The following is a 22,578-nucleotide window of genomic DNA, read 5'->3' as shown; positions in this document are numbered from 1 at the left end:
ATTTTATTCATCAAGCAGATCTTCCCATTAGTAGATTGTATTTGATAGATCGAGACAAATGATAAATAGAAGCAGCAGCAGAAATATTTAGATGTTCTCTACTAGCACATCACTTAATGCTATTGTGTCTTTTAAAAACGGACTTCTAAATCCAACAGACTTCTAAAAATAATTAAACATTAGAATTGTTGTGCTTCAGCTTGTTCGTAACGTTATTAAAAATAAACATTTTTGGTCTACAAAATTAATTCAATATACTCTTTTAAGTCTACTCTATTTAGAATCTGAGATCTGTAACGTGTAGCTTTCTTCAACTTAAAAGTACTGCATGCAAAATATAAAGAAAATCCTTGCTAAATAGAAGTATTCCACCTTTATTCATTCGTGTATAAACATAGATTCCAAAAATAAAACACCCAATTTGTATAGGGCTTATTTCAAGTATTCATTTCATTTATTTAAGTATTCATTTATAAATAACTCTGGTTACGAAGGATAATTCTTAGCATAAAGGACTAAGGCAGGGTTAAACGATAAAGCAATATTGAAAGGAAGATGTTCCCCCAGGGATCCTGGTTAGAATAAGGGGGCAATGGACCTTGTGCTCTTTGTTAGTGAGTTGAAATATACTTGTTTTCAACTTCTAACAGGGGGAGGATAAGGGAGGCATCAGACTTTAAAAAAAAAAATTCATAAGGAGACAATAAGCTTTCAAAGGATGCATGACTTGAAACGAAGGCCAGAAAAATTAAAACAATCATTAATACTTTTCGACGCACAGGAGCTTCAACAGAGTCTAGAAAAACAAGAAAGTCAACATAAACAGGAACGTAATTTGCAAAGCGCAGCATGCGGCTTTCTGACAATATTTCACGATTTCAATAACCGGGGAAGCCATGCAGAAAAGAACTATCGACGTCCCAAAAGAAGCAGAAGAGAAGAACATGGAATTATCGCATTTGGCTTTGCACCGAAATCTTTCAAAGGGGCTGATTTCCATGGATCCGTTTTCCCACGTGCCGGATGTCCTACTCTCTCCTCCCCCAGTTTAAGGCTTTAGGCAGGGAAACCAGTAAAAGGCATATATTTAAGGGCAGCATTTTTGTAACTGGACTTAACTTAGTTGTAACACCGGGTTGGCGAATTCCGTGTTGATGCCGCGAAAGGTCAGAATGCGACTGGCATGAAAGCAGAAACCAGTTTCATCCTAAAAGCAAACCTGGTGTCCTTTAGGTAGGAGGAAGGTGGCTGTTCTCAACCAGCTCCCCAAACATGACTAACCCTCTGACGTGAACTGAAAAGATTCCTTTATAAGGAGCCCTGGCAAAAAGTTTCTCTCTCACCACAGGGTAACAAGTCTGTCCGGCAGGGAAATGAATAGTTGTCTGCCACATCTATTCATCTCCGCCCCCTGCCTTTTATCCCCAGAGCTCAGGGTGGGGCTTTGCTAGCAGTGGTGGCTCTTCCGTCCCAAGGACCGGCCCATAGATTTCCACTGCTCTCCTCTCCTCTGCCTTCTGGACCCAGCTGTTCCTTCTCTTCCTCATCAGCCACCTCCAGACCTAGGGGATATTGACTCTCCGAGGGCTGATGGATTGCCCAAGCTCCGCCTCTGTCTCTCTTTCTCTCTCTGCCAGCTCTATTCCCTCTTCCCCCTCGGAGTTCTCTGGTTGCCTTGATATTGACCCTGACTCCCACACCGACTCCTCCTCTGATTTGGCTGCTGGAGGGGCTGGGAGCCGACAGGCCATAACAGTAGCTGGCAAGTGGGATAAGCACTGGGATGCAAGCCCTGCTCTTTTCTCCAGGCCAAAGGGGCGGAGCTTGGGCTTTCATCCTTCCTGTTCGTAGCAGCAGCTGATCTTTATAAAAGATGGGGAGGTTAATTACTTTAAGGCAACACTCTCTCTATATTTGAACTGGAACGGAAAAGCATTCTGAAATATCGAAGTTAGCTTTGATCCAAGAAGAACTATGAATCATAGGTAGGCATGTCTCTGCCCTTTCATTTTCCATAGTTTTGTGTTCGATACAATAAAATGCAAGATAAAAAATAAAGTTCAGCCAATAACTCCTTGACTGAATTTCCAGAAGGCTCAAAAAAAAAAAAAAAAGTCCAAATGTTGAAACGGAATAACAAGAGTTGCAAGGTTTCCAACTCTGTTATTCTGCATTCTGTTGAACAAATGCCTTTTGTTCTGCAAAAAATAAATCACCGCACGTAAAATCCGAAAACTCGGATGGACAGCAAAGTTGAACTGCAAGAATCTGACAACAAAATTATCTTGGGGGCCTCCATGCAAGAAAGTCTATCTCAACTTTCTTAAGAACAATGAAAGCCATCGCACTCCAGTTCATCCTTCTCCGTTCCCTCGCTATGCTTTCGCTCTAAACTGAGTCAATTTGGTTAATTCAAAGCCAAATTGCTTGCTTGGAAGTAATTCTGATGAGGTTCTCACATTGGCTTTTGAGATTTGCAGGACTTTTAAAAGAAGAATTTCTGGCAATCAAAGACTAGGAAGGCACCCGAGAGGAAGCAAAATCTTCTCCAAGGGCCTGGTAATATCCTAAGATCTCAGCTTTCCTTGTCAGTAGTGGGCTGCAACTGGTTGAACAACCGGTTCTGTGAGCGCACACTTCGCTTACCTTCTAGGTCAGCCCCGGTAAGTAGAACAGCTGAGGCGCGGGAATCTGTTGTGCCGCGCAAATCAGCTGAGCTGAGAAAGATGGAAATATAGGACAGGATAGGGCAGGGCCAGCTGATGGTCGGAACTATTGGTTCGCTAGAACCAGTCCGAACTGGCAGTAACCGACCGTTCCTTGTGCAAAGCAATGTCGGTGGGAAAGAATGATTTCTAAAGATAAGCGCCTCCACGGAAAGCAAGCTGCTTTCTCTCTGCACACAACGTCAGTTGTCTTTTTACGAGGAGTATTAACGTTACAATCAGTTTACAATTTCCACCCAAAAAGCTCCTGATTCTTTCCCTCTTTCTCTTTTACTCCTAAGTGGTGGGGTTACGTTTGTTCCCAAGTCTCGGGTTTTCAGGTTAACTGCTTTTATGAATCGCCTGGTTTCTGACTTCGTTGTTCTTTTTGACCATTTTAATTTTTCGAGCTGGTCAACTAAGACGCCACCTCGTCCCTCGACTCTCATCCTGAAGTTTCAAGGAGCTCAGCAAGCGTCCAGAACAGGAACCCTTAAAGACCTCAGAGAGTCACTTCCACTCTGCAAGCTCTTTCCTTCTTGCCAATTCTTCTCGGCGATCACCTAGTGGGTAAGAGGATGTGGGATTTTATTTCTAACCCCCCCCGCAAGGACATGGTTTAAAAAGAGGGAACCATTTCCACAGAGGCAGTAGGAAGGAGAAGCAGACCAGAAGCAGGCCAGTGAGGTCTCATTCAGAGCAGCTCCTTCAGCATCCTCAACCAAGGCTTTCGAAAGATCTAACCGATGGGCAGCCGAAATTTATTCCACGTCAGAGGCGTCGTTGTCGGAAAGGTGGTAATTACTTCCCTTCACCCGGATGTACTCAATATACCTCCCGTCCTCCGATTTGGGAATGCCGCATGTACATAGCGAAGTCTCAAACAAGCACTCAATTTCCTCCAGTTTTTTGCCTTTGGTCTCTGGAAGGCAGCTGTAGAGAAAAATGAGTCCCACGAAAGCAAATCCAGCATAAAGAAAGAAGGCTCCTGGAGTTAATAAACAAACAAAAAAGCAAACAAACAAGTCAATCCACACAGAGTTAATATGTAGGGTTTTTAAAGAAAAGTTTTTCAGACAGTGGTTCTCAACCTGTGGTCCGTGGATCCCCTGGAAGGGGGGAGTCCGTGAAGACTTGAAGAAATGTGATGATTAAATCTTAAGTCTTGGGGGGTCTGTGGCCAGGGTGCTTGGCCACAAAAAGGTATTTAGAAGGGGTCCACGGTGAAGAAAAGGTTGAGAAACACTGTTCTAAGACTTCTCTTAAGATCCATATTTCAAAAATATTACACAGGTGGTTTCGTTCAAAGCATTACATAAAGTCAAGGACACCCCTACAAGCCTAATATTCATTCATTTATTCAATCAATTTCTATATCCACCCATCTCAGTCAATGATTCTAAGCAACTTATAAGTGTGTGTGTGTGTGTATGTGTGTGTGTTCTATACCTACACATCTCTGTCAATGATTCTAAGCGGATTACAATTGTGTGTGTATGTGCGTATTTACACCCACACATCTCAATGATTCTGGATGGCATCTATCTATCTATCTATCTATCTATCTATCTATCTATCTATCCATCCATCCATCTATCTATCTATCATCTGCCATCCAGAATCATTGACTGAGATGGGTGGATGTAGAATATATATATATTCCTTCCTTCCTTCCCTCCTTCCCTTCCCTTCCCTTCTTTCTTCCCTCCTTCCCTCCCTCCCTCCCTCCTCCTTTTCTCTCTTTTTCTTCCTTTCTCTCTTTCTGTTTCTCTCTCTCTTTCTTTTTCTTTTTCCCAGAATCATTGACTGAGATGAGCGGGTGTAGAAATGAAATGAATGGATGGATGAATATAAGTAATCTTCAGCTCATAGCGACAACTGGATGCAAAATTTCAGATGCTACATGAAACAGACATTGAGTTTTGCCCCATTTTACAACCTTTCTTGCCACATTTGTTAAGTGAATCATTGCAGCTGATAAGTTAGTAACCTGGTTGTTAAGTGAATATCGCTTCCCCACCGACTTTCCTCGTCAGAAGGTTGTAATAGGGGATCACGTCACTCCGAAGACGTTGCAACCGTCATAAATAGGAACCAGTTGCCAAGTGTCTGAATTTTGATCATGTAACCATGGGGATGCTGCAACAGTCATTAAGTGTGAAAAAAAAATCACAAATCACTTATTTCAGTGCTGTTGTAACTCTGAACCATCACTAAATTAACGGGTTCTAAGTTGAGCACTACCTATATATTATAGCAAAAAATATTAACAATTGTGGTTAGCCGGCAGCAGGTGCAGAGGGCTGAGGAGAGCGAGGACTCACAATGAGGGGCCAGGACCATTAGGAAGTGAATACCAACTTAAGATACTGGAATGTCCATGAGGCTGAGTTTCAGAGTCTTCAGAGATTGTGGGGGCTGACAGCAGCGATGAGGAGGTTCCCGAGGAGCATGTGCCAAGTGTGTGTGAGCGCAGAGAGCAGCTACAACAGCATGGGTGACTCGGGAGTAAGGCTGCAAGGTAATGGCCCCTCCTTCAAGAAGATAAAAGCCAGCTGTGAATCAGACGTTCTTTGCAGGAAGCAAAGAGGTTTTGAAACTCAGCCTCATGGACATTCCAGTATCTTAAGTTGGTATTTGAAGACTCTTGTGTTGTGAAATATTTCTAATCTGTGATTCTTGGCAGATTAGCACAGTTTTGGTGAGGATTGTGCTTATCAAAGTTAATTAGTTTGCCGCATCCTTTTAACCGGGGATTCGTAAGAATCATTAAAAGGTTTCTGTTCCCTTTGGTTCGTGTTTGTTTTATTGGACAAGGGTTTGGGTCAGAACAACGTTTTAAAACGTGTTAGAAACATTTTGAAACAATAAAGCAACTTTGGTTGCCTAACCAAATAGCTGAAAATGAGAAAAGAAAACCCCAACGAATCCAAAATCAAAATTGTTCTGGGTCTTGTTTTAAGAGGAAAAAATTAAAAAAATATATTACCATAATAGGTCAGATATTCAGCTGTGTGCAAGAAGGTCAATGACACCAAGACGTTGAAAATCCAGTTGACACCGGAGGAACATGCATTTCCTGTACTTCTCGCCCAAAGGGGATAAATTTCAGAATTGATGGTCCAGGGCATCGGCCCCATTCCTTTCAATATGGAATTGAAAAAGAACCGCTTCAGTCATTTAAATTTTTTAATACATTTTTTATTTTTATATTTTAAAAAACATCTCTTTTGGCGAGCAGTGTGGTTCCAGGTTTTTACATTTCAATACAAACATGACCCTAGTTACATATTTATCTTTCATATTCAATTTCATATCACATTATTTCTTATTCTATTTTCCTTTAAATATTCTCAAATATTATATTCATTACACTTTTTTTATTGAATTCCAGTTCGTATCTTATTTCATTTTTCTTAAAATATTCTCATGTCGTTTTACAATGTTATCTAAGATTCTTATTTCATTTCTATATTCATTACTCATATTTACTTTTATCTGTCACATTTGCAATTTTGTTGCATAGTTATTCCATTCATTGTTCATTAGATTTCATCCTAATTCTGATAATTCAAAAGTTGTCCCCTTTAATTGTCGATTCGAGCTTGCCACCCATTTACCTTATACATTCCCTCAATATATTCCCTTTAATTCATTATGAAGATTTACCATAGTGTAGTCATTTTTTAATTACCACATTCTACATTGATAACAATAATCTCCTAACTACTACATATCACACATGCATAAATAGATGATTTATAATGTAATTGAGAAAAAGAATACCACGTGGAATCTGACTTAAAGTCATTTAACTTTTAACAGAGTATTTTTAAATGATCTACCTGTCAGGATTCTGGCAGTTACTCCAATTAAATCATGAGCCTCGAGCCACACTCCCAAAACTAAAGAGGGTTTATTTGAAGTAAACATTCTACATCCAGCACTAACCTGCGCATAACCAACTCTGAGATACGTAATTCACTGTCACCCTTTATCCTGCTTTTCCCCCCACCCCTCTGGGTGTATCATCCAACGAAACACGTCCATAGCCAAGAGTCATCAATCATGCTCTCCAGTTAGTTTTTTACACAGCAGAAGCTTCAGTCATCTAATCAGTCTTTGAAGAAAATATGAATGTAATGTGCTTTCGATTCCACACTGTTGCCTGCTCTTTGAAACTCCCCCCTTTCTTTCTGTTGGCAACTATAAAATGTGTATAGAAAATGTTTTATTAGTTGACACTACCAAGATGGAAAGATAGAAATGATTATCATAGGTAGAAGGTGCTCCGAATTAATATTTGCCTTCTGTATAAATGCACGATGTGACGAATGTTCACCCTAATATCGGTGGTTCTCGACTTGCGACCAGAGTTGAGTCCCAAATACAGTTGTTAAGCAAATCATATGGTCATTAAATGAATGCAGCTCCCCTCCACCCCCCAACCCTGCTGTTGTGTCTACTGTTGGGTTGAAAGGAAGATTCTTAGTCTACAGTAAAGTATATATGACTTTTTTTCTTTATTCATTCATTGGTTTTTATCCACCCTGGAATTGATTACACTCATGGCTTGAAAGCAGAATCTCCTTCCTTACCCTATAAAATAACAATTCTAGATGGACAAGGAGACAGTGTATTCAAATTAAAGGCAGGGCAACCAGTGCTTCCAATTTTATTTTCCCAGAAAAGTTTTTTAAAAAATCACAGACATCTTAAGATTTTTCACCAGGGTTACTGAGTTTTCCCAGCTGATAAACAGCCAATTTCTTTTGGTTAAGGAAAGTCAAGTCCGTCAAATTGGCTTACCTGGAGCAAAGAAAACCAGGTACAATAGGAGTCCCAGCAGCGCGGTCCATGAATAGGGCGTTGGACAGAAGTTGTAAGCCCAAAAGAGGTCTTCAGTTTTGAGTTTGGTTTCATTGGAGCATCTGCAAGATGGATGAAAGAAAGAAAGAAAGAAAGAAAGAAAGAAAGAAAGAAAGAAAGAAAGAAAGAAAGAAAGAAAGAAAGAAAGAAAGAAAGAAAGAAAGAAAGAAAGAAAGAAAGAAAGAAAGAAAGAAAAGGAGGAAGGAAAGGGAAGAAAGGAGGAAGGGAGGAAGGAAGGAAGGAAGAGGAAGGAAGGAAGGAGGGAGGGAGGAAGAAAGAGGAAGGAAAGGAAGAAAGGAAGGAGAAAGAAAGAGGGAAGGATGGAAGGAAGGCAGAAAGAAGAAAGAAAGAAAGAAAGAAAGAAAGAAGAAAGAAGAAAGAAAGAAAGAAAGGAAAAGGAGGAAGGAAAGGGAAGAATGGAGGAAGGGAGGAGGGTGGAAGGAAGGAAGGAAGAGGAAGGAAGGAGGGAGGGAAAGAAAGAGGAAGGAAAGGAAGAAAGGAAGGAGAAAGAAAGAGGGGAGGATGGAAGGAAGGCAGAAAGAAAAATGAGAAGGGAAGAAGGGAAGGAAGAAAGAAAGACAGAGAGAGGGAGGGAAGAAGGAGGAAGGGAGGGAAGGAGGAGGAAGGGAGGAAAGGAGGAAGAAAAAGAAAGAAAAGAAGAGAAAGAAAGATGAAGGAAGGGAAGAAGAGAAAGAAAGAAAGGAGAAAGAAAGAGGGATGGAAGGAAGGGAGGATGGAAGGCAAAAAGAAAAATGAAAGAAAGGAAGAAGGGAAGGAAAGAAGAAAGACAGAAATATTTGAATATAAATGTAACACTCATTTGCAAGAACACAAAATTAGAACAGACTCAATTCATGATTATTAAACCTAACTCTTGTCCTGAAAGAAATATGAATAGTTTCTCTTTACAAGTAGATAATGGATCATTGGGCATGTTCAGTGTAAAATCTCTGGAACAATATCAGAAATATACTTTTATTATGAAATTACTGAGGCAGTTAAAAATCATTATTCCCAGTACTTAATTCCAAAGGCAATTATGTTGTTGTTAAAGTGATGTTTATTTTCTTTTTCAATTGATAGGGAGGCATTTCTGAATTCTGCAACCAATTTAAATCGAAGAACCGAAGGCAAATGTAATTCTTCTGGGATCAACAATTTGGGATTGTAACTCTTCCAACTTCGAAGGGGCTGCTGGGGGACTATTCTCCAAAGCACCAGAAGGGCAGGACAAGAAGCAACGGATGGAAACTAAAGGAGAAATTAATTGTTAATTAAAACAATTAATCAGTGGAACAAGGATGGAAGGAAGGCAGAAAGAAAAATGAAAGAAAGAAAGGAGGGAAGGAAGGAAGGAAAGAAGAAAGAAAGAAAGAAAGAAAGAAAGAAAGAGGGAGGGAGGAAAGAAGGGAGGGAGGGAGGGAGGGAGGAAGAAAAAGAAAGAAAGGAAAGGAAGGAAGAGAAAGAAAGAAAGCAGAAAGAAAGATGAAGGAAGGGATGAAGAGAAAGAAAGAAAACAACTTCCCTCCAGAAGTTGTGGACGCTCCATCGCTGGAAGCTTTTAAGAAGAGATTAAGAAGAGTTATCTCCCTGAAATGGTATAGGGCCGTGATGGCGAATCTATGGCACGTATGCCACAGCTGGCACGCAGAGCCATTTGTGCCATTTGTGCAATGCGTGTGCCTCACAGCTGATTTTTGGCTGGTTTGAGGCCTTTTCTGGCCTCCCAGAGGCTTGAAAAAGCCTCTGAAGGCCGAATAGGCCCATTTCGTCACTTCCGGTATTACAGGAAGTGACGAAATGGGCCTATTTGGCCTGCAGAGGTTTTTTTCAAGCCTCTGGGAGGCCAGAAAAGGCCTCAAACCAGCCAAAAATCAGCTGTGAGGCGCAGTGCAGGTAAGGGGGGGTGGGGGGATTGCGCGCACATGCACAGAGGGCGTGGCGGCGCACGCATTGCCTTCTGGGTGCTGGCATGTGAGCACGCACACAATTTTTGGCACAGGAGTCCAAAAAGGTTAGCCACCACTGGTATCGGGTCTCCTGCTTGAACAGGGGTTGGACTAGAAGACCTCCAAGCTCCCTTTCAGCTCTGTTATTCTTTGCCATTGATGGCTGTATCCTATAGATCAGAGGCCTGCAACCTTAAACACTCAAAGAGCCATTTGGACCCGTTTTCCACAGAAAACACTGGGAGCCACAAAACCCAGGTGGGCATGGCCAACTCAACGTCACTCCCCACCCAGTCATATGACCCACCCAACCCCGCCGTGCCTACCCATGTTTTGTGGCTCCCAGTGTTTTCTGTGGGAAATGGGTTTCTCTCCCCCTCCCTCCCTCCCATTTCTGTTTTTTTTGTGTTTTACCTTCTCAGGCTAGGCAAGGAGTGATGGAGAGGGGAGGGTGAGGGACGTGGCCAGCCAGTAGTGGGATCACCCAACAGGGAGCCAGAGCAGAGGGTCCAAAGAGCCGCATGAGGCTCCAGAGCTGTGGATTGCTGACACTGTTGTGGTTCGCCGGCAGCAGGTGCGGACGGCTAAGGTCTCGGAGAGCGAGGATTCAGATGAGGGGCCTGCGTGTGATGCAGGGATGGGGCCAGGACCATCAGGGAGTGGAATGTTGCCTTCGGAGATTGTGGAGGCTGGCAGCAGCGATGAAGAGGTCCCCGAGGAGCCTGTGCCCAGTGTGCATACACTCAGGGCTGCTCGAAGGAAGGAGAAGCTGCAGCAGCATGGGCGACTCGGGAGTAAGGCTACAAGGTAATGGCCCCTCCCTTAAGAGATAAAAGTCAGCTGAGAGACTGGAGTGCTTTGCAGGAAGCAAAGAAGTTTTTGCACTCAAGCCTTGTGAACGCTTGGACTCTCTTAGTTGGTGTTTGGAGACTCTTTGTGTTTGAAATATTTCTTGGCAACTTTATCTCGTGTTCTTGGCAGCCTTGCACCACCTTGGCAAGGCTCATTCTTATCAGAGACAATTAATTTGAAACAGCCTTTTACCCATGAAGGAACAGAATTCATAAAGAATCATTCAAAGATTTTGCTGTTACCTCTGTTTCGTGTTTGTTTCCTTGGACCAAGGTTTGGGTCAGAACAGACACCCACTATAGACATTGTTGTAAACTTCCACAAATAGCAGCGCATTTTAAAAAGGCCCAGTTCCTTCCCTTGATCATCATGGAAAGCCAAATTTTCACCTTGACGTAAAAATTAAAATGCGGACAATGGGACAGCAACTTTGCGGCGTAAGAGTTAAATTCAGGATTGCTTTTTAGAATTTATTTTTTTTCCCCACAGGTGCGGAGTGATGAATGCAGGCTGATTATCCCTCCTCAAGTATCTTGAAAGAAGCAAAAAGAATACTATAATTGGCCTAGTACATTTTGGAAAGTGCCTTCAGCTGCCCACTCTTTTAATGTTTTCTTGGGAACATAGCAGATTTTTTTTTTATTGCTCCTCGGTTTATCATCTTGCAGTTCCCGTAGGGAATCGAGGCACTGAACAGCTGAACTAAACAAATATTCCTCATTAAAATGGACACTGTGTGTGAAACGCATTCACACAGTAAGTCCAGAACTTGTGAAGATGCCGGGCTGCCACACACAAGAGGAGGTGGGGGGTTCAACTTATTCTCCAAAGCCCCTGAGGAAACAATGGCTGGAAACGGATCAAGGAGAGAAGCAACCTGGAATTAAGGAGAAACTTCCTAATGGGTTTACTGCTACTAAATGACTTGCTCAGTTTATAGCTAATATAAAAATATCATTAAATGACCTAGTAAATTAATATAAAAAGCATCAGAAAGCAGGACAAGTAACAATGGATGGAAACTAATCAAGGAGAGAAGCAACCTGGAATTAAGGAGGAACTTCCTAATGGACAATTAACTGGTGGAACTGCTTGCCACCAGAAGTTGTGGGGGCTCCATCACTGGAGGTTTTTAAGAAGAGATGGGACAGCCATTTGTCTGAAATGGATGGTATAGGGCAGTGGTTGCCAATCAGTGGCCATGGCCCACTGGTGGTCCGCAGAGAAATGTCATCCCCAGAGCACCCCCCAAAGCAATTAATCCAGGCTGCGTGGGAATACAAGGCTATGCCACCCACATGGCCCGCGGGAACCCTCCCTGCCCACTCACTCTTTACCTGGCAACCTTGCCTACTAAGTTGCTATTTTTCCTCCCCCCCACCCGACTATCAGCTGTTCTGCTGTGCCGGAAGATTTGGATTAGCTAGAAAGAAGGAAATCGTTGGATTTCTTACTTTCTAGCTAATCTTTAGATCTTCGGCTCTGCTTTTAAGCAGAGCTGAACCTTCCTTAGGACTGAAGCAGTACAGACTCAGGTAGCCGATGGCAGAAACACAGATCTCTAAGTGAATCTGTGATTCTGTGAGCAACTCAATCTGCCTGCCAGCTTTGCCTGATTTTGGGTAAAAGTTGCTCTATTTTTTTATTTAAAAAATTCAATATTTATATAAATATTTATAATATTTACATACAAGCCATGCCCAGCGAAGTCAAATGACCACCAGGCCACACCCACAAATTAGGCCACGGCCACAGAACCGGTTAAGAGATTTGAATCCCACCCCTGCCTCTGTGTTTGTGTATATGTGTGTGTGTGTGAGAGAGAGAGATTCTCTCTCTCTCTCTCTCCCTCCCTCCCCCCCCCTCTCTTTCTCTCTCTCTCTCCCCCCAACATCAGAAAGCCACCATCAGTCAAAAGTCATATTAGTGGTCCCCAGGATTTAAAATTATGAGTTTGGTGGTCCCTGAGCTCCAAAAGGTTGGAAACCCCTGGTATAGGGTTTCCAGCTTGAGCAGGGGGGTTGGATTAGAAGACCTCTAAGGTCCCTTCCAACTTTTGTTATTCTTTTATTCTTCTGCCAAAGCTCCTGAAGGGCAGGACAATAAGCAATGGATGGAAACTAATCAAGGAGAGAAGCAACCAGAAGTGGTGAATGCTCCAACACTGGAGGTTTAAAGAAGAGATTGGACAACCACATGTCTGGAATGGTATAGGGTCTCCTGCTTGAGCAGAGAGCTGGACTAGAAGACCTCCAAGGTCCCTTCCAACTCTGTTATTCTTTTGCCAAAGCACCTGAAGACAAGAGCAAGAAGCAACAGACAGAAACTAATCACAAGGAGAGAACCAAGCTAGAAGTAAGGAGAAATTTCCTGACAGTTGAGAACAAATAAACCAGCTTACTTCCAGATTCTGTGAAGGGTTTGAAGAAGAGGCTGGACAGCTGTTTGTCTGAAATGGTATAGGGTTGGATCAAAAAACCTCCAAAGTCCATTCCTACTCTGTTACTCTGTTATTTCGTTATCTGGAATAAAGTTCTGCGTGTAAACTAGGTTGCATCAGCAGAGGGATAGAATCAAGATCACGTGAAGTGTTAATACCACTTTATAAGGCCTTGATAAGGCCACACTTGGAATCCTGCATCCAGTTTTGGTCGCCACGATGTAAAAAAGATGTGGAGACTCTGGAAAGAGCGCAGAGAACAGCAACCAAGATGATTAGGGGACTGGAGGCTAAAACATATATAAAGAACGGTTGCAGGAACTGGGTATGTCTAGTTTGAGGAAAAGAAGGACTAGGGGAGACATGATAGCAGTGTTCCAATATCTCAGGGGTTGCCCCAAAGAAGAGGGAGTCAAGCTATTCTCCAAAGCACCTGAAGGCAGAAGAAGAAACCATGGGTGGAAACTAACCAAGGAGAGAAGCAACCCAAAATGAAGGAGGAAATTCCTGACAAGAACAATTAATCAGTGGAACAACTTATCTCCAGAAATTATGAATACTCCAACACCAGAAGCTTTTAAGGAGAGGCTAGACAGCCATTTGTCTAAACATGAAGATTTTTTCAGAGCCTTATTACAGTGGGGGCTCCTGCTTGAGAAGGGGATTGGACTAGAAGACCTCAAAGCTCCCTTCCATCTCTGTTATTCCATTACTCTGCTTTTCTGAATGTTTTGCACGCAGGGTTAACCCTGATACACACACACACACACACACACACACACATTCTGTTCTGTTTGGCCTTTGTAGAGTTAATATATGCCTGCATATAAAAATATTATCCCCCCCCCTTAAGCTCTGAATTTGAATATGATCCCATGTTGGTATAGTGTCGGTCGTTTGATGATTTCGAGGGGTGCAAGTTGGCTCCCAAGGCCAGAGATATGCTATGCAAGTAGCAATACCAGGCAGCTGGGAAATAAATTTAGACAGAAAATCAAACCTATATACAACAGTGTTAAATATTGTAACGAGGAAAGAGCCGTGGGACACGCTGCAACCAGCGAAATCCCATCTACAGAAGCTTGGCCAGTACCCGAGAGAGCTCAGAGGTACTTGTGAACGGAAAGTGTTTGTAAAATCCCACATTAATATTCCTCCGAAGGGCAGGCCTTGGTGTACCCAAGACTTTATGTAAATCGAAACTTCAATGAGGCCATTATGATGAATTGTGGATGACAGAAAGTTGGAAGAAAACCCAAGGATGCATTTATTTCTATCACCCGTCTAAGCTGTGGTCCTTGACTCACAAACGCAACTGAGCCCAGATTGTTGGGGGCAATAGGCTGTCTCTCTAAAGCGCTTATAGAGAGTTGGAAAGCACCATAAAGCAGTATATAAGAGCTATTGCCCTTCTTTCCTTCCTTCCTTCCTTCCTTCCTTCCTTCCTTCCTTCCTTCCTTCCTTCCTTCCTTCCTTCCTTCCTTCCTTCCTTCCTTCCTTCCTTCCTTCCTTCCTTCCTTCCTTCCTTCCTTCCTTCCTTCCTTCCTTCCCTTCCATTCCATTCCATTCCATTCCATTCCATTCCATTCCATTCCATTCCATTCATTCCCTCCTTCTCTTATTCCCTTTCTCATTCTCCTTCCTGGTGGCACAGTAGTTAGAACGCCATATTGCAGGCTAATTCTGCCGACTGCCAGCAATTCGATCCTCACCAGCTCAAGGTTGACTCAGCCTTCCGTCCTTCCGAGGTCGGTAAAATGAGGACCCAGATTGTTGAGGGCATTATGCTGACATTTGTAAACCGCTTAAAGAGGGCTGTAAAGCACTGTGAAGTGGTATATAAGTCTACGTGCTATTGCTATTGTCTCATCTATTGAGTGGCAAGTGCAAGAGACATTTTAGGAAACACGTAGTCTGAAACATTTGTGCTCTCTGAGCTTGGCTGTTTGCTGGCAGATATTTTATTACACAAAAATAGGAAAAATCTGTACTAGTGAGGGTGGGGCTTGTTCTCCATATTCATACAGTGGCTTGCCCCGGCAGAGTTGGTGGCATTCAATGGCATTCACGTCTTGCTTTCTAGATCACAGCAATCAACCTAAATTTAAAATGGAAAAATACAAAATGCTCTCCTGTCTCTTAGTTCCTTGTCAAAAAAAAACCCTCAGTGTAAGTGAATGAAAGTTGGTAAAAGGGAGTTGCAATTCTTTCCCTGAACTATTTCCCCTAAGGATTGCCCCTAAAATAAGATGCTTTTAAAAAGAAAATAACCCATCAGCAACTGTTCGCTAACTTTAAAGTGGTGCCTCGATCCTTCTCAGGTTCTTAATTGCTTTGCTGATCTTGTTTCCAAGATCAATTCCCAGCTTCCTGTCTCCCAGGATCAAAAAGTCAAAATTGCAGGCAGTTGTTTTCCAAACTTGTCACATTTAATTAGCTTCTCCTCTTTAACTGCTGCTGCAATCTCTCCCAAAGTTCAGAGCTTCTGAGCATATTTGTTAAGAGCTGTCAGAAACGGACAGGTCAGAATTTAGCAATTTCCCTCCCAACCTATATTTAAAAAAAACAAAAAACAAAAACTCTGGAGATCGTCAATAAGGTGATGTTTCAGTTTTAAATCAGTGTAGCTGTTGAAAAAGCTGACCTGAATCTCATTATTATTTTGGAATAATCTATATATATAAAAGTGAAATACCATTCACACATTAGCACAAAATCTCCAGAACCGTAAAGCCTACAAACTTGAAATTTGGCATGTATGTTCCTCTTGGCTTCTAGGTGCTCACTAAGAAAGGATTTTTCAAAATGACCATCAGAGCATTAGTATTTCCTATATTATTATTATTAACATGCTCTGATGCTAAGGAGTTCTACTCCCCCTCCCCACCTGAAAAGAAATCTCTTCCAAATACAAAACACCAGAGGAGTTTCAGTTTCACAGCAGCAAGCAGATTTAGTACAGATCAGTTGAGCTAAGCCACGCCCAGGCTCCTTGTTGTCTCCTTCTTGCTCACACAGCAATTACTGTTTCACTTTCCAAACAGCCCTCAACTCTTTCACACACTGACAGGACGCTAGTCAAGATGAATACTGATGGATGCTGGTAGGCAGAGGCAGAATTTCCCCCCCTTATTTTCCTCCCCAAAAAGTAAGCCCGACCACATAGTTTCGTAGAGAAGCAGAGGTATCAAGCTAGTATATTTATATATCTTAAAAACAAACACATTCTAGTATTTTTCACATTTTGCTGTATTTCTGAGTTGGCGCAGAAAGAACATTCTTTGTTGTGCTTTTTTGATGACATTTGATGTTAGGTGTCCAGTTTAGGTCTTGAGATACGATAGAACCTAGAAATTTGAAGGCCTCTACTGTTGATACGGTGTTGTCTAGTATTGTAAGAGGTGGTAGTATGGGAGGGTTTCTCCTAAAGTCTACCACCATTTCTACGGTTTTGAGTGTGTTCAGTTCCAGATTGTTCCAGTTACACCACGAGGCAACTTGTACAACCTCCCGTCTGTATGCGGATTCGTTGTCTCGAATGAGATCAATCACTGTTGTGTCATCTGCAAACTTCAGAACTTTAACAGATGGATTGTTTGAGATGCAGTGATTGGTATAGAGGGTGTCATGCCCCTGTTGGAGTCTGATTCTGAGGGGGAGATTGAGGAGCTGACAGGGAGGGGGAGTGTGGCTCCAGTAGCTGTGGAAGAAACTGGGGAAGGGCACAGTCCAGCTGGGCATTCAGAGGAAGACCCAGGCCCAACCCCTCTTCATCCTAGGGTACGCAGGGAGGAATGGAGAAGGGAGCAATGTGTGTTACGGGGGAGAAAAGGGCCCTGATTCCCTTCATTAGCTGCAGCTGGGAAAACAGGATTTAAAAAGGGCATTTGAGCACAGCACCTTGCTGGAAGCAAAGCATGAATTATCTTTGTTTGTCAAGTCTTATCTGGGTTCTGGCGTCCTCCCAACTGTGTGTGTTTCGTTGTCTTCTGAAGTCTGCAATTCCTTATCCTGCCCTGTCTCGTTAATTGCTGCAGCGTGGTTTGTGTTGGTTTTTATTTATAATCTATATGTACGTTCGGTTCGGATTGAATTTCTTCCCTTGAAAGACTGTTCTTGGGAGAGATTTTTCTCCAGTCAATATAACGGGACATTGGGGGCCAAGTTGGAGGAATGAAAGGGACCTTACCTACTTTTGTGACTTTGTGACTTTTGTGCCACGCCCCGGGTCATCACAGAGGAAGAAGTGGAGAAAGCACACAGCCTTCGGGGGGGCCCTGTGCTAATTCTACAGGTATCAGATGTGATTCTGCCTAGCTTCACCTGCTGCTTCCTGTCTGTTTGGAAGATTATGATCCACTTACAGGTGTGTTCCATTGCTAGGCAATGGAAGTGTGACTGCGGTCACAATGGTGTCATTTTCATTAGCTTTGCTTTATCGATGTGAAGTTTGCTTCGTACTAACCAGTGAACTGTTTAGCTTTCAGTGCACTTATCTCAAATTGATCCGACAGCAGCGCGGAAAGGGTGGATAGGCCCCGCAAATAAAAATAGCATCCCATAAACCAAGGTTTTTAACCCCCTTTTTATCGCCTAAAATCTAGCTAAGATTGAAGGGCTTCTTAGGCCCACCGAAGCTAGGAATGTAATTCCATGTAAGGCAACAAAAATAAATGACTTTTTTTCCACCTGTTTGATTTCCCCAGAATTCTATTTAGCCAACTTATAGCTGCTTAGACACAGAGGCACATTTACTCATGTACAGGCAGCTCCTCCGACTTCCGACAACTGAGCCCCAAAGGCGTGTCTGTCATAAATATGCATCCATCATAAATATGAGTTAGAGGCCAAGTGTCTTGATTTTAATCAGGTAACCTTGAGGATACCGCCATGGTCGTTAAGGAGGAAAAATGGCCGTCTTTTTTTCAAGTGATGTTGCAACTTGGAACGGTCACGAAACGAACTGTTGTAAGTCAAGGATCACCGGCACTATGCAGGTAATCTTTGACTTACAACAGTTTTAGTGACCGTTCAGTCGCAACAAGCACTGAAAAAAGTGAGTTGTGACCATTTTCCCCACACTTACGACCACTGTAGAATCCCTATGGTCACGTGATCAAAATTTGGACACTTGGCCACTGGCTTTTATTTACGACGGTTGGAGTCTGACTCAAAGCCAAGCCGCACTAAAAGCCTCCAATACAGGAAAGACAATGTTGCCAGCCAATCAAGACAAAAAAAAGCCACAAAACAGACAGAAGATATTAGAAACACCAATCAAGCAGAACACAGCAAACTCCAAGACCAATAAACACAGACCAAGACTCCCACCCAATCAGGATGAAGAAAAAACCATTCTGGCACAGCAGTAGGCTAGCCCCAAATTTAAAACAGAAATGGCTGTGAAAGTCTGACTCACAGACGAACACAATACAGAAGCCTGATGATGGCAGATGAGATTCTGCCGAAATGTTGCTACAACTTTAAAAGCACAACTATAATGACGTGGGAAAATACCCGAACAAAGCTAAATACCATATGTATATGTGTGTGTGTGTGTGTGTGTGTATCTATGTATGTGTGTGTGTCTGTCTGTCTGTCTCTGTGTGTGTGTGTCTGTGTGTGTGTGTGCATATATATGTGTGTGTGTGTGTGTGTGTATATGTATATATGTATATATGTATATATGTATATATGTATATAGGTATATATGTATGTGTATGTGTGTGTGTGTGTATATATATATATATGTATGTATATATATATATATATATGTGTGTGTGTGTATATATAAATATATATATATATAAATATATATATAAATATAAATATATAAATGGTTAGTTAGGGTAGTTCTCGACTTACAAACGTTCGTTTAGCAACTGTTTAAAGTTACAACAGCCCTGGAAAAGGTGGCTTATGATCCTTCTTCGCACCTTCTGCTGCTCCCCTCTGGGAGGAGGTTTCGAAGTATCTGTAGAAGAATTACTAGATGCTGGAACAGCTTGGTTCCATAGGCCAAGGTAGGTATCTTGTAAATTTCCGGGATTCTTTCCCCAGATATATGTGTACATTCGAACTAGACTGGGATGTTTCTCTGGGTCATCTATGTGTGTGCGTATGTGGTATGTGCATAAGAGTGATCTTTTGAGAGCTGAATTCAAGGAAATTTCATTTTAATCTATGCTGATTGATGTACATTTAAAATGACAATAAAGTGATGGCTAACCTTTCCACCATCGTGTGCCAAAAGTGTGTGTGCACGCACACGCGCATGCCTGCACCCATAATGCACGCGACACCCCCCACCTCCTGCGTACCATGACCCCCCTATGCACCTCTGTGTATGCGTGGCAGATACCTGACAATCAGCTAGCTGGCAGGAGGCACGCACGCATGCACAGTGGACCTGATCCGGGGCAACGGCTCGCGTGCTGGCAAAGATGGCTCTGCATGCCACTTCCGGCATGCGTGCCATAGGTTCGCCATCATGGTTCTATTCTATTCTACTCTATTTTATTCTATTTTCTATTCTATTTTCTATTCTATTTTCTATTGTATTTTCTATTGTATTGTATTTTGTACTTATTATTCTATTCTATTTCATTCTATTCTATTTTTTATTCTATTTTCTATTCTATTCTATTTTCTATTCTATTTTATTTTATTCTATTCTATTCTATTTTATTCTATTCTACTCTATTTTTCTGTTCTGTTGTTCTGTTCTATTCTACTCTATAGGTTTATTCTATACTTTTGCTCTATTCTATTCTATTCAATTCTCTTAGAACTTAGAACTAAGGAAAAATTTCCTGAGAGAGCAATTAATCAGTGGAACAACTTGCCTTCAGAAGTTGTGAAGGCTCCAACACTGGAAGTTTTTAAGAAGAGATTGGACAACCATTTGTCTGAAATGATATAGGGTTTCCTGCCTAAGCAGGGGGTTGAAGACCTCCAAGGTCCCTTCCAACTCTGATATTCTATTCTGTACTGTTCTGTACTGTTCTGTTCTCTTCTAAACCTCTAGTATGTTCTCTTCTCTTCTATATATCTATTCTATTCTATTCTATTCTATATTCTGTTCTATGTTCTATTCTATTCCTTTCATTTCCATTTCTATTCTTATACTTATTTTTTCTTTTTCATTCTATTTCTATTCCTATTCTATTCCTATTCTATTCCTATTCTATTCTATTCTATTCTAAATTGTGGGTGGCTCCATCACTGGAGGCTTTCAAAAAGAGACTGTCTAACCATCTGTCTAAAATGGTCCAGGAACTCCTCCTCTAGCAGCGAATTGGGACTAGACTAAGACATCTGAGTACCCTTCAAACTCTCTTATCCTGTGTTCTAAGAAGCGTCTTCAGTTCTTGGCTGAGAAGCAAAACATTTTCAAAAAAAAAAACCAAGAAAGACCTGTTGCCTTTGGGGGGAAAAAAAACAACAACTTTCGGGTCAACCATGTCCTGGATGATTGAGAATCTCCATAGATGTTTTTCTCTGATTTTTTTTTAATTTATCTCAAATTGTATCCAGTCCAAAGAACGAAAATTAAATTGTATTCTATATTATTGTCATTTTTTTTTCTATGCTTGAGCTTTAGTTTTTTTTCGCCTTGGGTACAAAAGAAGAATTCTTCCATTAGCCATTACAGAATGAAATTTCTTTCTACCAGAACCGACCTCCAGAATTTGAAAAATGCTATTAGATTCCAAAATGAATTATTCACCATCTTCTGACACAATACTAAAACTCTTTAACATCTCATGGAAAACATGAAATACTACCCTTGACCCATCAAAAAATAACCTTTTCACGTGGTTGAACCAATGACAAGACTTCCAGTGTGCATTCTATTATACCTTTAAAAAAAATTAAAAGTTTAATTGCTTGCACTGTAGCTCCTTGTTTCTCCTTCACAATCAGCTGAAAATGCTATGGATATTTAATAGCACTATGTGGGGGAAGAAAAAAAAAAACACTCGCAAATTGCAATGCTTTCAATAACATATAATCAAAATTATCCTGCATTCAGCAAACGTTTCCTGTGCATCTAATTAAAACTTCTGCACTACCACGTCAAGAGATTCTAGTCTTTCTTCTTTGGTGTGGCCCTAACGAGGACTGACTGACTGAGGAAAAAAAATCATCCCGAAGGTTATTTAATGATTGAAATGAGAAATACAAAAAGAATGACCAAAGCGTCCTGCAATAGAGAAAGGGATGCAGGTGGTCCTCGACTTACAACCTCAATTGAGCCCGACATTTCTGTGGGTAAGGGAGGTTTTGCCCCACTTTATGGGGCAAAACTGGCTACAGTTCTGGCTACAGTTGTTAAGTGAGTCACTGCAGTTGTTAAATTAGTAACACGGTCGTTCATTTGAACCTGGCTTCCCCATTGATTTTGCTTCTCAGAAGGTTGCAAAAGGGGATCACGAGATCCATTCCTTTCTATTCCACATTTTCTATTCTATTCTGTTCTGTTCCATTCCACATTTTCGGTTCTGTTCCATTCCACTCCGTTTCATTCCATATTTTCTGTTCTTTTCTGTTCCATTCCATATTTTGTATTCTATTCCATTCCATATTTTCTGTTCCATTCCATATTTTCTGTTCTGTTCCTTATGTTCCATTCTGTTCTGTACCGTATTTTCTATTCTATTCTATTCCATTCCATTCCAATTTTCTGTTCTGTTCGGTTCTATTTCTTATTCTATTCTATTCCATTCCATTCCACTCCACATTTTCTGTACTGCTCTGTATGTTCTGTTCTATTTCTTATTCTATTTCTTATTCTATTCCACCATTCCATTCCATTCTACTCCACATTTTCTGTTCTGTTCTGTTCTATTTCTTATTCTATTCTATTCTTACCCCTACTCCAATAATAAATTTGATAGATAATTAAATAAATACTGTGAAGATTTACTTCTGAGCAAATGAATGCTAGTGTCATGACTGCTATGAAAACCCCCACTAAAAAAGTGGCATTGAAGCAGTCAGGATTTATTTAAGCAAGATTACAAGAGAGATTGTGTGCAGCATATATATGTACTGCATAGCTAAAGCAATGCATTTATTTCTCTCTATCTGAGTAAAACCTGCCTTAAAATTTAATCTAAGAGCACCATGGAGGAGCACATATCAAACTGCAGTTTTATACAGGGGTGGGATTCTACCAGTTCGCATCTATTCGCTAGAACCGGTTGTTAACATTCTAAGCAGTTCGTAGAACCGGTTGTTAGAAGAAATTACTGGTCTAATCCTGTAAGGAAGGCAGGAAGGAAATATTCTGGTGTTGCTTACAGAAACTGCCTCTCCGTTAACCCTTATTATATTCTTGGCAGGACTAGCACTTCCTGTCTCAGGAACTTCCTTGGAGTTTTCTTCCTCTCCTTTGCTGGTACTTTGCTTGTGTGGAGTGACCATTCAAAGTTACAATGGCGCTGAAAAAAGTGACTTATGTCCATTTTTCACACTTACAACTGTTGCAGCATCCCGACAGTCGTGAGAGGCCAGGCGAGGAGATGCATGCCTCGATGTGAGTGATATTGAGTTGGCCACACCCAGCCAATAACATGACCACCAAGCCATGCCCATCAACTAAGCCACGCCCACAGAACCGGTTGTTAAAAAATTTGAATCCCACCCCTGGTCTTATATAAAAAAATGTTAATGCTGGTTTTTTTTTCTCTACAGATGATATAGAATCACAGTCACCAGAAACAATAACTCAGTAATAAAATTAAAACAATCGATCACC

General features: G+C 41.5%; 1 protein-coding gene across 2 annotated transcripts in view; it reads right to left on the bottom strand.

Moving 5' to 3' along the window:
* Positions 1–358: 358 nt before the first annotated feature.
* The window catches only part of SLC2A13 (solute carrier family 2 member 13), a 79,161-nt gene continuing 56,941 nt past the window's right edge, over positions 359–22,578 (bottom strand). For both annotated transcript variants that reach the window (XM_087967799.1, XM_026677169.2), the window contains exons 8-10: positions 7,515–7,636; positions 5,695–5,847; positions 359–3,693 (exon numbers count right to left, since the gene is read on the bottom strand). In XM_087967799.1, coding sequence (XP_087823925.1) covers positions 3,467–3,693; positions 5,695–5,847; positions 7,515–7,636 — 502 coding nt within the window. In that variant the 3' untranslated portion in view covers positions 359–3,466. The remainder of the gene's footprint in view (positions 3,694–5,694; positions 5,848–7,514; positions 7,637–22,578) is intronic.

Source organism: Notechis scutatus, chromosome 6 (genome assembly GCF_049901735.1).
Source record: "Notechis scutatus isolate UNSWTSFEM ecotype Mainland chromosome 6, rNotScu1.2, whole genome shotgun sequence".
Classification (NCBI taxonomy): Eukaryota; Metazoa; Chordata; class Lepidosauria; order Squamata; family Elapidae; genus Notechis; species Notechis scutatus.
The sequence above is the reverse complement of the archived record's forward strand: the minus strand, read 5'-3'. Positions and strand labels throughout refer to the sequence as shown.